At 46.6% G+C, this 13512-nt stretch overlaps 2 protein-coding genes across 2 annotated transcripts; one reads left to right on the top strand and one right to left on the bottom strand.

Annotated features, from left to right (window-relative positions):
• The first annotated feature begins 881 nt into the window (after positions 1-881).
• LOC115933009 (PRAME family member 22) lies at positions 882-3682 on the top strand. The gene is made up of 3 exons (XM_031006751.3): positions 882-1168; positions 1555-2133; positions 3082-3682. The coding sequence occupies exons 1-3, from the start codon at positions 882-884 to the stop codon at positions 3653-3655; spliced, it is 1440 nt and encodes a 479-aa protein (XP_030862611.3). The 3' UTR covers positions 3656-3682.
• A 7596-nt stretch (positions 3683-11278) lies between these two features.
• On the bottom strand, positions 11279-13301 carry LOC129533108 (endogenous retrovirus group K member 104 Rec protein-like). The gene is made up of 2 exons (XM_055384902.2): positions 13097-13301; positions 11279-11328 (listed from the first exon to the last, which is right to left on the bottom strand). Exons 1-2 carry the CDS (start codon positions 13299-13301, stop codon positions 11279-11281), a joined length of 255 nt encoding a protein of 84 aa, XP_055240877.2.
• Positions 13302-13512: the final 211 nt, after the last annotated feature.

The raw sequence follows: 13512 nt of genomic DNA on the forward strand, positions 1-13512 counted from the left end.
AGTGATTGTTCTGCCTTGGCTTGCCAAAGTGTTGGAATTACAGCTGTGAGCCTCCATGTGTGGCCCCTCATTACTCTTTTGAAAGTGAACATAATGGTGTCTAATTAAAAATATCCCTTTAGTCTCTCCTAGCCAAGTTCACTGTGGGAACTGAGACTGTAGGCTGTTTGGGGCCACAGGAGACTCCCATTACCATTGTTTTATTGTTTTATTTATTTATCTATTTATTTATTTTGAGACTGAGTCTCTCTCTATTGCCCAGGCTGGAGTGCAGTGGCACTATCTCAGCTCACTGCAACCTCCGCCTCCTGGGTTCAAGCGATTCTTGTGCCTCAGCCTCCCGAGTAGCTGGAGTTACAGGCACCTGCCACCATGCCTGGCTACTTTTTGTATTTTTAGTAAAGACTGGGTTTCACCTTGTTGGCCAGGCTGGTCTCTAACTCCTGACCTCAAGTCAGCCGCCTGCCTTGGCCTCCAAAGTGCTGGGACTACAGTTGTGAGCCACCAAGCCCAGCCACATGACCATTGTTTTAGATCCTTAAATTGAGAAGACATTTTTTCTCAAAAAAGGAGCTGAGCTTTGAAGATCCTTGGTAACACTTCCCAGAGCTAATAGAGTTGGGTGGAGCAATTAATGAAAATTCATGGAGTAGGAGTGATCTTGCCCGTTCCTTGGAGGTTGGGAGACACTCTTCTTGGTACCAGAAGGGCAGAACTATGTCTCTGTGGCCAATTATTGCAGAGTCGAATTGGGGTAAACTAAGGACTCTTTCACACCTGCCAGAGTAGTGACTTTTGGCCGAGGAGAAGTCAGGGTGTGAGAGGACTGGCCTGATAAGTTTGTCTTTTCTCTGGATTTGTTTTCTTGCAGATTTATCAGGATGAGCTTCCAGGCCCCACGCAGACTCCTGGAGCTGGCAGGGCAGAGCCTGCTGAGGGACCAGGCCTTGGCCATCTCCGTCCTGGATGAGCTGCCCAGGGAGCTCTTCCCCCCACTGTTCATGGAGGCCTTCACTAGCAGACACTGCGAGGTTCTGAAGGTGATGGTGCAGGCCTGGCCCTTCCCCTGCCTCCCTCTGGGGTCCCTGATGAAGACGCCTGATCCGGAGATCTTACATTATGTAGTGGATGGGATTGATTGCCTGCTTTCCCAAAAGGTTCGCCCCAGGTGAGGTGACCCAGGTGGGGAGGGCCCAGGTGTCCAGGGACTAAACAGCTGGGTCAGACAAATTGGGAACCCGGGGTGGCCCAGGGGCTTCTGATGGTGCCAGTGAGAAAGCTGGGAAAGTTCTTGGCTATTGCCCAGCTCCTCTGGGAAAGGACTGCTCACCATACAGGGTCCACTGAGGAAACAGGAACCTGCCTGCTCCCAGTGGAAGGTAAAGGCACTAGAAGTGGGTACCAGGCAGAATCCAAGGGGGAAAGGGATGGAGAAGAGACAGAAGGAGGGGCGCTGAGGAAAAAAGCAGCTGAAGTCCTTGATGTGGAGTGAAAGCCCAGGTCAGGGGTGGGTCCTTGTCTACGTTCTGAGCTTTTCCCCTATGTTACTCACAGGAGGTGGAAACTTCAAGTGCTGGAATTGCGGGATGTTGATGAGAATTTTTGGACCATATGGTCTGGAGCCAGGCCCGTGTCCTGCTCCCCAGAGGCCATGAGTAAGAGGCAGACAGTGGAGGACTGTCCAAGGACAGGAGAGAAGCAGCCCTTGAAGGTGTTCATGGATGTTTGCCTCAAGGAAAAATTCATGGATGAAGATCTGAGCTTCTTCTCTGGGTGGGTCCAGCACAGAAGAGGTTCAGTACACCTGTGCTGTACTAAGGTGGTGAATTATTCAATGAGCATGCTAAATTTCAGAAACATATTGGAAACAGTATACCCAGACAGTATCCAAGTGTTGGAAATTTGGAACGTGTGCTGGCCGTGTATGATAGTAGAGTTTAGCCGTTACCTGAGCCAGATGAGGAATCTTCGCAAACTCTTCATCTCCGATGGCTGTCGTTACCTGCTAAGCTCTGACAGCCAAGAACAGTTAGTTGCTGAATTCAGCTCTGTGCTCCTCAGGCTGGAGTACCTCCAGATGCTTTATATAAGAAGGGTCTGCTTCTTCAGAGGCTACCTGGACCAGCTGATCAGGTGAGGAAGGATGGTGAGCTTTCTCTGGGGGCCATAGCACAGCCTTTTTTTGTTACAATAAACACCAATCAGCATCTACTGTGTGCCAGCCACTGGAGATGTCTAGGGAAGGGGACACTAGAATGCACTGTCCTGTTTGGTGCTCTATATCCTGAAGTGGGTATCACAGGATCGCTCCAGTAAGGGCAGAGGGATGACCTGGGGTAGAAGCTACAGAGAGGGACATCGTGTAGGGAGCTGGTTAGTGGGGGGTTCAGCTCTAGTGAGGGTGAATTCCTTTTAGGAATTCCTTGTTAGGAAGTGTGTTTCAAGTTAATATGATAAAAAAGAGGCAACAGAGGGGAGGGTGTAAAAGAAGAGAAAGTGCACCAAACCTGTGCGTTTCACAGAGGAAGCTCTGTCCTCACAGCTTAGTGAACGTGAATGATCCCCTCTCTGGTTCCCTGTCTGTAAAAGGTTGTTTTGAACTCCAGGAAAGGTAACTGACATGGGAAATGCGTGCTTCTGGGATGGAAGTGAGGGAGTAGGCACGAGAGTGGTACAAAGTGACAGGTGGTTTGCAGATGTGGCCATGTCAGGGAGCCTCTGAAAGCAGGTAGCCCTGCTGATGTCCCTAGACCTTGCTCAGGTCAGTTCTTTGGGCATCTCTTCCACTGGGCTCCTGTGGCCCAGAGATGAAGCTTTCTGCTGGAAGATGAAGAAAAGAGGCTTTAGAGATTTTATGGCCTTGAACCAATCACACCAGTGATGGTGACAGGACTGAGCCTAAAATGGGACTGCCTCTGAATGATCCAAGTCCTCATCAGGCAGCACCTTGCGGGAGGACCGTGATTAGATGATGAGAACAAACTTGTGTTTGGGCAAAACAGGCTCTTCCCTTGACGTTATTTTCCACCACCGTCCTCTAACTGGTGCCATTGCCCAGTACTAACTTCTTGCTCTCCCCAGGTGCCTCAGGAGCCCGTTGGAGACATTGGCATTAACTTATGGCTTCCTAGAAAAAGTGGACTTGAAATGTCTGCCCCGGTACCCAAGTCTCAGTCAACTGAAGCAGCTGAATCTGAGTCATGGTGCACTGCGCTTCATCCGTCTTGAGCCCCTCCGAGCTCTGCTAGAGAAAGTTGCTGCCACTCTTCAGACCCTCTTCTTAGTGGACTGTGGGATTGGGGACTCCAAACTCAGGGTCATCCTGCCTGCCCTGAGCCGCTGCTCCAACCTCACCACTTTCTGTTTTCACGGCAATGACACGTCCATGGATGCTCTGAAGGACCTGCTGCGCCACACAGGCAGGCTGAGCAATTTGAGCCTGGAAACATATCCTGCCCCTCGGGAGAGTCTTGACGACAGGGGTCGTGTCATTTCGGAGCTCCTCACCCCACTTCAGGCTGAGCTGATGGGTATACTGAGGGAAGTAAGGGAGCCCAAAAGGATCTTCTTTGCTCCGGTCTCCTGTCCTTGCTGTGGCACGTCGCCCACTGAGCAACTGGAGTTCAATTTTTGCTTGTGGGGAAGGCCTGCCTAGTGGGGTGGAGGTATAAAAAGCTTTTTCTCCAGGCACTTGGAAACTAAAATCTGGGACATAGATGTCTTTTATTTTTCTTTTTCCTTATTTTACAATTTTACAGTTTTTATTTAAAAATTTGAGACAGGGTTTCCCTATGTTGTCCAGGCTGCTCTCAAACTCTTACGCTTAAGGGAGCCCCCTGCTTGGTCTCCCGAGATTCTGGAATTACAGGCATAAGCAGCTGTGCCGGGTCTATAGGTGCATTATAAAGGGAACAGAGAAACCTCTGTTTCAGGCATGTGCTTTCTGTGAGTGGAAAACAAAAAACAAAAAAACCCAGCAGGGGGCAGCACTGGGGAAAAGGTTGAATGGAGTCACTGAGACTTAGGGACCTGTCCTAGACAGTCAGAAATAGAACCTGAAGTTCTAGAGTGAGGGAGTTATCTCAGCAAGGATGGATATAAAGAAACGTCGGAAGTAGAGGGAACCTAAATGGAAACTCTCTGCTGTCCTTCATGATTGATTAGCCTGTTTCGGCAATTTATACATCAGAAATCTTTAGTTCCTGATGAATTAAAAAAAGAGGTACTAGTTCATCTGTGATTTAGGTTCATCCGCAGGGAATAAAGGAATCAAAATAAACTTCATTTTGTTGTTGTGTTTTTTTTTCTTTTTTGTTTTGTTTTAGACTGAGATTCGCTCTTGTTGCCCAGGCTGGAGTGAAATGGCGTGATCTTGGCTCACCACACCCTTCGCCTCCTGGGTTCAAGCGATTTTCCTGCCTCAGCCTCCCGAGTAGCTGGGATCACAGGCATGCACCACCATGCCCAGCTAATTTTGTATTTTTATTAGAAACGGCATTTCTCCATGTTGATCAGGCTGGTCTCGAACTCCTAACCTCAGGTAATCTGCCCACCTTGGCCTCCCAAAGTGCTAGGATTACAGGCATGAGCCACTGAGCCTGACCTGTTTTGTTTTGTTTGTTTGTTTGTTTTGTTTATTTGACGGAGTCTTGCTTGGTCACCTAGGCTGGAGTGCAGTGGTGTGATCTTGGCTCACTGCAACCTCCAACTCCCAGGTTCAAGGGAATTTGTGTTTTTAGTAGAGACGGGGTTTCACGATGTTGGCCTGACTGGTCTCAAACTCCTAACCTCAAGTGACCTCAAGGAAGCCTCCCAAAGTGCTAGGATTACAGGCGTGAACCACCATGCCCAGCCTAAACTTTGATTAATTTATGCCCATTCTTTACCTCTCCAGTCACCTCTTCCTTACTTTCTCCTGTGGTTATTTACTGGGTTCATCCACAAAAGATGCATGCCTGGGACCTGGAACATTCTATGTGGGCAGTGATGATGAACCATTGAGTCAACCCTCTTCTTGTCAGGGGCCCTCACTGCTCCCCAGATACTGAGACCCTGCTCACTCCTAATGGGCAGATCTGGGAGAATCTGTTCCTGATCATTGGCCATGTCAGGAAAGGGCTTCACTGCACAAGGTGCGGCCCCCTGCCTTGGGAGGGAATGGCCATAGTGTGTACTAGCGGGAGCCTCATGGCATCACCAACCCTTGCCTGTCCTCATGGTGGCTAGTGGGTTTTACTGAATTAACATAATTGTGTGTAGTAAAGATGTCCAATTTCTCTTAGAAAAATACTAAAATCATTTAGGTAGATAACACTTTCTAAATATTTCTAGCCCACATCAATATGCATCCTTTTGGAAATTAACTCATTTCAATGAGACATCTTCCTGTAACACCTCCCTTCTCTCCTTATCAAAAAATGGGAAAACCAGGGCACTGACCTGTCCTCATGGTGACTAGTGGGGTTTACTGAATTAAAGTGATTGTGTCCAGTAAAGATATCCAATTTCTCTTAGAATAATGCTAAAATCATTTAGGTGGATAATACATTCTAAATATTTCCAGCCCATATTAATGGAAATATACATCCTTTTGGAAACTAACTCATTTCAATGAGAGATCTTCCTATCACACCTCCCTTCTCTCCTTATCAAAAAACAGGAAAACCTGGGCTTGACCTAGCTAGTGCTCCTACACTGCCATGAGAATCCCTTTGGGACTTTCCCCATTTGGGACTGGCAGCACTCTTGTGGTTTACTAAAACTTAGGTAAACCTGGGCTTAAGCCACCACCTGGAGCCAAGAAGGAAGCAGCAACCTAGTGGTGAAGATTCACTAAGGGAATGTATTCAGTCCAAACCAAAGCAAGCCAGACAGAGAAAACTGGAGTAAATCATTCTTCCTTCAGTGCAAAAATACAGATCTATATCTACAAGAAACTAGAGCAAACAGGAAACCGTGACCTCCTCAAAATGACAAAGCAGAAATCTAGTGGGTGACTCTAATGTGATGGCTATTTGTCAGGTCTCTAACCAATCACTGAAAATCGCAGGTTTTCAAACTTGTATTTTAGTTCCAGAAATACAGATGCAGGTTTGTTCTATAGATAATAGACAAACTATCAGATAATAATTTTGGTAGTTTTTGTTTGTTTGTTTGTTTTTTGAGGCGGCGTCTCACTCTGTCACCCAGGCTGGAGTGTAGTGGCATGCTCTCAGCTCACTGCAACCTCCGCCTCCCAGAGTCAAGCAATTCTCCTGCCTCGGCCTCCCAAGTAGCTGAGACTACAGACTTGCATTACCACGCCAGGCTAAGTTTTTGCATTTTTAGTAGAGACAGGGTTTCACCATGTTGGACATGGAGAACTCCTGACCTCAAATGATGCACCTGCCTCAGTGCTGGGATTAGAGGTGTGAGCCACCATGTCCAGCCAGTTTTGGTAGTTTTTTGATACCCACTCCCCTTCCACCTTCCGCTCTCCAGTAGTCCTGGGCGTCTATTGTTCCCATTATTACGTCATGTATACTTAATGTTTGGCTCCCATTTATAAGTGAGAACATGTGGTGTTTGGTTTTCTGTGCCTGCTTTAGTTTGCTTAGCATAACGGCTTCTAGCTCCATCCGTGTTGAAGCAAAAGGAGGATGAGGACTTAACGAAAGGGCATTATCTTGTTCTTGTTTCAGGCTGTGTAGGTTTCCATGGTGTATCTGTACCATATTTTGTTAATCCAGTCCACCACTGATGGGCATTCCAGTGGATTCTACGTCTTTGCTGTTGTGAATAGTGCTGCGATGAGCATCTACATGTGACCACCCCCACTCAACATGTGCTAGAGTCTCACGTTACTGGAGTCTCTATATTACCCGGGCTGGTCCAGAACAGCCAGGCTCAGGCAGGGCTCCAATCTTAGCCTTACAAAGTATTGGGATTACAGGCATGAGCCACCACACATGGCTCTATTTTATTATAACATATATTTCTAGGCCGGATGTGGTGGCTCACGCCTGTAATCCCAGCACTTTAGGAGGCCGAGGTGGGTGGATCACGAGGTCAAGAGATGGAGACCGTCCTGGCCAACATGGTGAAACCCCGTCTCTACTAAAAATACAAAAATTAGCTAGGCATGGTCGCACGTGCCTGTAATCCCAGCTACTCAGGAGGCTGAGTCAAGAAGAATCGCTTGAACCCGGGAGGCAGAGATTGCAGTGAGCCAAGATCGTGCTGCTGCACTGCAGCCTGGGCAAAGAGCAAGACTCCCTCTCAAAAAAAAAAAAAAAGCTATGATTCTATAGGCCAAGCAAGGTGGCTCACGCCTGTAATTCCAGCACTTTGGGAGGCCGATGTGGGTGGATTGCTTGAACCGAGGAGTTCTATCCTGGGCAACAAAGCAAAATCCTGTCTCTACTTAAAAAGGAAAAAAAAGATATATTTCTGTAGCTTATGGCCTGTAGGCTGGCCATGCCTCAGGCTCGAAAGTTCAGCTTTCAGAAAAGATCCTTCACTGGTACTTCCAGGGAGGAAGTGATGAGGCAGGAATTTATGCTGAGTGGGTTGGCCAAGTATACACACTCAACAGGTCATGAAATGGGCTATGAGTATTCTTGAAGGGGGCCTAACACATGCATACTGAATAAACATACATGTGGCTTATGTCCCATGTTCACTTTGGGGTGGAGACTTCACATTTCTTTTTCTTTTTGAGACAGAGTCTTGCTCTGTCACCCAGGCTGGACTGCAATGGCACTGTATCAGCTCACTGCATCCTCCACCTCCCAGGTTCAAGCGATTCTCCTGTGTCAGCCAAGTAGCTGAGACTACAGGTACATGCCACCACACCTGGCTACTTTTTTTTTTTTTTTTTGAGATGGAGTCTCGCTCTGTCGCCCAGGCTGGAGTGCAGTGGTGCAATCTCCGCTCACTGCAAGCTCCACTTCCTGGGTTCACGCCATTCTCTTGCCTCAGCCTCCCCAGCAGCTGGGACTACAGGCACACGCCACCACGCCCAGCTAATTTTTGTATTTTTAGTAGAGACGGGGTTTCTCTGTGTTAAACAGGATTGTCTCGATCTCCTGACCTTGTGATCTGCCCACCTCGGCCTCCCAAAGTGCTGGGATTACAGGTGTGAGCCACCGCGCCTGGCCCACTTTTTCTATTTTTAGTAGCGATAGGGTTTCACTATGTTGGCCAGGCTGGTCTGGAATGCCTGACCTCAGGTGATCTGCCGCCTCGGTCTCCCAGAGTGTTCCAAAGTGCTGGAATTACAGGCGTGAGCCACTGTGCTGCGCCGAGACTTCACGTTTCAATGCATTGCAGCTAGACCCCCCATATCAAATGGTGCATCAGGGACGTGAAGACGCTCGCGTGCTAAGTCTCTTTCAAGTGGCCAGAACCAGTCAATGCTCAGAGGCCTCTCATCAGCAGAAAGTTACTGGAATCAATCTCTTGTCCAATCAAAGCTGGAGTCATGGCTTGTGGAACAGGGGGTCAGTTAGTCAGAATCTGGGATGGATGAGCTGCAATCATTTCAATATTGCTTATCTTAGGGCCAGTGCTTGTTCATCTGCTAGAGAGAGAAAAACCCTGTGGCAGTTAGAATATAGTTCATTCAGCTGGGCACAGTGGCTCTTGCCTGTAATCCCAGCACTTTGGGAGGCTGAGGTGGGTGGATAACAAGGTCAGCAGGTCAAGACCAGCCTGGCCAACATGGTGAAACCCTGTGTGCAGTAAAAATACAAAAAATTAGCTGGGTGTGGTGGCATGCACCTGTAATCCCAGCTACTCGGGAGGCTGAGGCAGGAGAATTGCTTGAACCTGGGAGGCAGAGGTTGCAGTGAGCCAAGATCATGCCACTGCACTTCAGCCTGGACTACAAAGCGAGACGCTGCCTCAAAAAAAAAAAAAAAAGTATATAGTTCATTTTTTAAGGGTAGAGGCCCTTGACTTAACCCTTGCCTGGTAAGACCTTAGGTCCTGTATATAACTTGGTATCTTATTACCCTAAATAGTCAATTCAGTCAGCCTTATAATCTCTATTTTAACATGAATGCTGGTCAGTTTTTGTGTCTAAACCATGAAAGGAAGGAAGTAAAATGAGACGTGTCTATCCTCCCATCCCGCCATGGCCAGGAACTCAGTTTTAAAGATTTCTCTGGGTACACTTGGCCGAGAGGGAATCTGTTCAGTTCATAGGGAGAGCTTAGGATTTATTTTTAGTTTTCAGAATGAGGGATGAATAATCATGGAGGCTTCTGCTGGGAGGGAAAAAGTAGAAAAAATGCATTAATTTCACTCTTCCTGTATGCCAGGCCCTATGCCAAGCCCTTAAGTTGCCCCATCTCATTCGATTCTACCAGGGTCACACAGGTGGTGGACATCATCTTCCTCATTTTTCAGGAAATCTGAGGCTCTCGCCCAAGGTTCCTGCCCAACAACAACAGGCCCTGAGTCCTCAGCATGGTCCTCACTCAGATACTCTTTGTGTAGGGTTTCTTACCTGAGTCCTCAGCAGGGTCCTCACCTGGATGCCGTTTGTGTAGGGTTTCTCACCTGAGTCCTCAGCAGGGTCCTCACTTGGATGTCCTTTGTGTAGGGTTTCTCACCTGAGTCCTCAGCAGGGTCCTCACTTGGATGTCCTTTGTGTAGGGTTTCTCATCTGAGTCCTGAGCAGGGTCCTCACTCAGATGTCCTTCTTGTAGGATTTCTCACCTGAGTCCTCAGCAGGGTCCTCACTCAGATGCCCTTTGTGTAGGGTTTCTCACCATAGGGAAAGTCACTCATCACCCACAGGCACTTGACTATTATCTGCCCTCTAAGGATGTGCGATTCCAAAACACGCTTGCTCTGAGAAAAACCAGGGCCGTATCATTTTCCCCACCAAACTGGAAAGGAGCCAAGAGATCAAAGGATGACTCAGATGAGCCCAGCTTGGCAAATAATGAGTTGATTAGGATTCACATGCAGGGCACTCCAGGGCAGCAGCAGCACAGCCCCAGAGATCTGTGCCACCTCCTGTCTCTAAACTGCTTTTAAGTGAATTTTCTGGCTCTTTGTCCACTGATTTTGAGCAATCAGCCTCTTCTGCTTGGTAGGTTCTCAGATACTGTCTGGGATGTTTGGGTTCTCGGGGACACCTGCTTCTTGGCTAGGCACAAGAGACTTGGCTTCCCACCTGGCCTTCAGGGTTCAGGCAGGGGACATGCACCCTTAAGTAACCTGATGGGACCTGTCACACTACAATTCTATACACTTGAAGGGGGCCAGCCTCTCCACACCTGTGGTTACTTCTCATCAGGTGGGATGAGAGACTGAGGAAAGAAATAAGATACAGAGACAAAGTATAGAGAAAGAAATTGGGCCCAGGGGACAGGCGCTCAGCATACGGAGGACCTGCACTAGCACTGGTCTCTGAGTTCTCTCAGTTTTTATTGATTACTATTTTCACTATCTCATCAAGGGGAATGTGGCAGGAGAACAGGGTGATAGTGGGGAGAAGGTCAGCAAGAAAACATGTGAGCAAAGGAATCTGTGTCACAAATAAGTTCAAGGGAAGGTTCTATGCCTGGATGTGCACATAGACCAGATTTATGCTTTTCTCCACCCAAACATCTCAATGGAGTAAAGAGTAACAAAGCAGCATTGCTTCCAACATGTCCCACCTCCTGCCACAAGGCGGTTTTTCTCCTATCTCAGAATGGAACAAATGTACAGTCGGGTTTTATACCAAGACATTGCATTCCCAGGGGCCGGCAGGAGACAGAGGCCTTCCTCTTATCTCAGCTGCAAGAGGCCTTCCTCTTTTACTAATCCTCCTCAGCACAGACCCTTCACGGATGTCGGGCTTGGGGACGGTCAGGTCTTTCCCATCCCATGAGGTCATATTTCAGACTATCACATGGGGAGAAACGTTGGACAGTACCTGGCTTTCCAGGGCAGAGGTCCCTGCAGCTTTCCGCAGTGCATTGTGCCCCTGGTTACTTGAGAATGAAGAATGGCAATGACTTTTATCAAGCACACTGCCTGTAAATATTTTGTAAACAAGGCACATCCTGTACAGCCCTAGATCCCTTAAACCTCGATTCCATACAACACACATTTCTGTGAGCTCAAGGTTGGGGCTAAAGTTACAAATTAACAGCATCTCAGGGCAAAGGAATTGTTCAGGGTACAGATAAAAATGAAATTTCTTATGTCTTCCTTTTCTGCATAGACACAGTAGCCGTCTGATCTCTCTTTCTTTTCCCTACATATCCCCCCTTTCTTTTTGAGAAAACCGCCATCATCATCATGGCCCGTTCTCACTGGTCGCTCTCTCTTTGGAGCTGCTGGATACACCTGTAGACTAACAACAGACAAAACAGATATACCAGGATTAATATGAAATTACAATAGTTGAACTTCTGATGGTTTTAACCCAAGTGACAGGGTTAAGATTTGTGAGGCCATCAGCAACTTTCACGATTGCCTCAGTTTCTGGCACCAAATTTAAATGGGCTTTTGATGCCTCAAAAATTTGTTCTTTTAATTTTGAAATATCTAAAGTAAGATTATCTTCTCTTCCTTATAGATGACATATAACCATGTCCCAGTGATGCTCAGACTCATTATAGGCTTGGGGTTTAATACAAAAATCTGACATATTGCAGTCACACTGTAACTGAAAAAGATATTCCAAGCTCATGAGCCTATCTCCCATCCAAATGACAGTTTGTCTAAGATCATTAATTTGGTTTGCCAATTTTTGATCTATTTGGGTCTGAGAGTTCCACAATTTTGAGGAATTCTTTTGCCAATTATTTACATATTCTGCAGTTTGAACAGAGAAGTGTAAAGCAATTCCAGCAGCCACAGCAGTAGCTGTGACTGCAATAAGACCCAAAATCACTGCAATCAAATTAAAAATGAATCTTTTGGATCTAGTTAGAACTCCTTTTAATACTTCTGTTAAAATATGGACAGATGGGGAAGCCTCCCACTGTCAGTCCATGGACACAGGAATCCACATGCCCTCTCTTGCCCTCACCAGCAGAATACGGTGCTGCCAATCAAAAGTCAAATCAATGCAAGTAAACAATCTACACTTTTCACAGGTTATAGTTTGGGAATCTGGTTTAATAACCATGTTTCCTACAACTAGCATATAAGGCGGTTTTACACAACTTTGCAAAGGAATTGTCGGATTGGAATTTAGGTTAATAGTATAATATGGCTTATGATCTCTTGTTCCTATAGCTTGATTTTCAGACCAAATTCTAATGTGGTGTGAGGCCACAGTAAGCTTTCATAATTCTGGATGTTCAGGACCAGTAACAGGACTAACTTTGGTCGAGGTGATGAAATTCGCTTTTCACCTCATTTTCATGGATAGGGTGATTGTAACTATCTATAAACCTGATCCAGCCTTTCAGTTAAACCACTCTCATAGGCCAGATTAATGGGCCAGATGGATGGGGGCTGTGAACATGAGAGAGTCTGGCCCGTACAATTATAATAAAGTTGGCCTCGAGAGGCCCGGTCTATAATAGTTCCAAATTCATTGTTTTGTAATACCATCTCAGTATCAGGCACACATTCTTCCCAAACTGAAACTTTTGGGCCTTTTTATTCTTTGGGAATTTTCTTGGGGCAAGGCTTCCCCTTAGGCCTAAATTTTAATGATCTTTGATAAGAAGAGTCCTGTAAATTATTTTCTCCGTGGCCCGAGTGACATCCCACTTACTATGTGATAAGTAAATCTACTGGTGGCACTGACAGTAGTTACTACTACCAACCAATTTGGGGTTGTAGGCATTAAACATCGTGGTACCTTCCCTAGGCAAATAGGAGGATAATGATACCCAGTGGAAATATTTATCATCAATTCTTCTTTTTTAGGTTGGGCAGGGCAACGATCATCTGTGAGGCCTGGTACCCATGCACTATTATTAACACATACTTCAATAGGATTATCCATCCATGTGACTGCCTGAATTAAGGGTGGGAAAGACACATAGGCCCGGGAAGTATGATTAGCTGCAGCTGCTCCTGCAGTCACAGGGAGACTTATCACCGTTGATACAATAATCAAAGCTGCAGGCAGCATGTTCTCTGGAGTTTGTGTTACCCTTTTTGTTCTTCAGGCTTTTTTCAGCTAACTGTGTCAGCTTCTTTAATTGGGCCCAGGTTAGCGGCTCCGCTTTCTTGGTGGATGGCAACTTCATCTGTTCTTCTGATATCACCATTTTGTTCACCCGGTGAGTCGATGATGCTCGATTGCGGGTTTTCCATCTCCGTGGTGGCGCTTCTCTTTGCATCTCCGATGGGTTCATTGTAGAACTTTAAATGTCTAGTGGGTATCCAAACAGGAAGCTGATTTTCTCCTGGTGAAACACAAGCAAAACCTCTCCCCCATGTTATCATTTTCCCTATTTCCCTTGTCTTATTTTTGTTGTCTTTCCACCAAATCAGTTTTCCTTCATGTGGGCTGTTCTTTTTACCAGTAAAATGTTGCTCTGCAGAAGTAGTGGTCTGATTTCTATA

Source organism: Gorilla gorilla, chromosome 1 (genome assembly GCF_029281585.2).
Source record: "Gorilla gorilla gorilla isolate KB3781 chromosome 1, NHGRI_mGorGor1-v2.1_pri, whole genome shotgun sequence".
NCBI lineage: Eukaryota > Metazoa > Chordata > Mammalia > Primates > Hominidae > Gorilla > Gorilla gorilla.

Bases quoted from the DNA above. Each gene is read 5' to 3' on its own strand.
- LOC115933009 (XM_031006751.3), top strand. From the start codon at position 882: ATGAGCTTCCAGGCCCCACGCAGACTCCTGGAGCTGGCAGGGCAGAGC. The intron at 1,169-1,554 runs GTGAGGTGACCC...TGTTACTCACAG, and splicing joins TCCCAAAAGGTTCGCCCCAG to GAGGTGGAAACTTCAAGTGC. The intron at 2,134-3,081 runs GTGAGGAAGGAT...TGCTCTCCCCAG, and splicing joins TACCTGGACCAGCTGATCAG to GTGCCTCAGGAGCCCGTTGG.
- LOC129533108 (XM_055384902.2), bottom strand. From the start codon at position 13,301: ATGAACCCATCGGAGATGCAAAGAGAAGCGCCACCACGGAGATGGAAA. The intron at 11,329-13,096 runs GTAACACAAACT...GTTAGTCTACAG, and splicing joins AAGCCTGAAGAACAAAAAGG to GTGTATCCAGCAGCTCCAAA.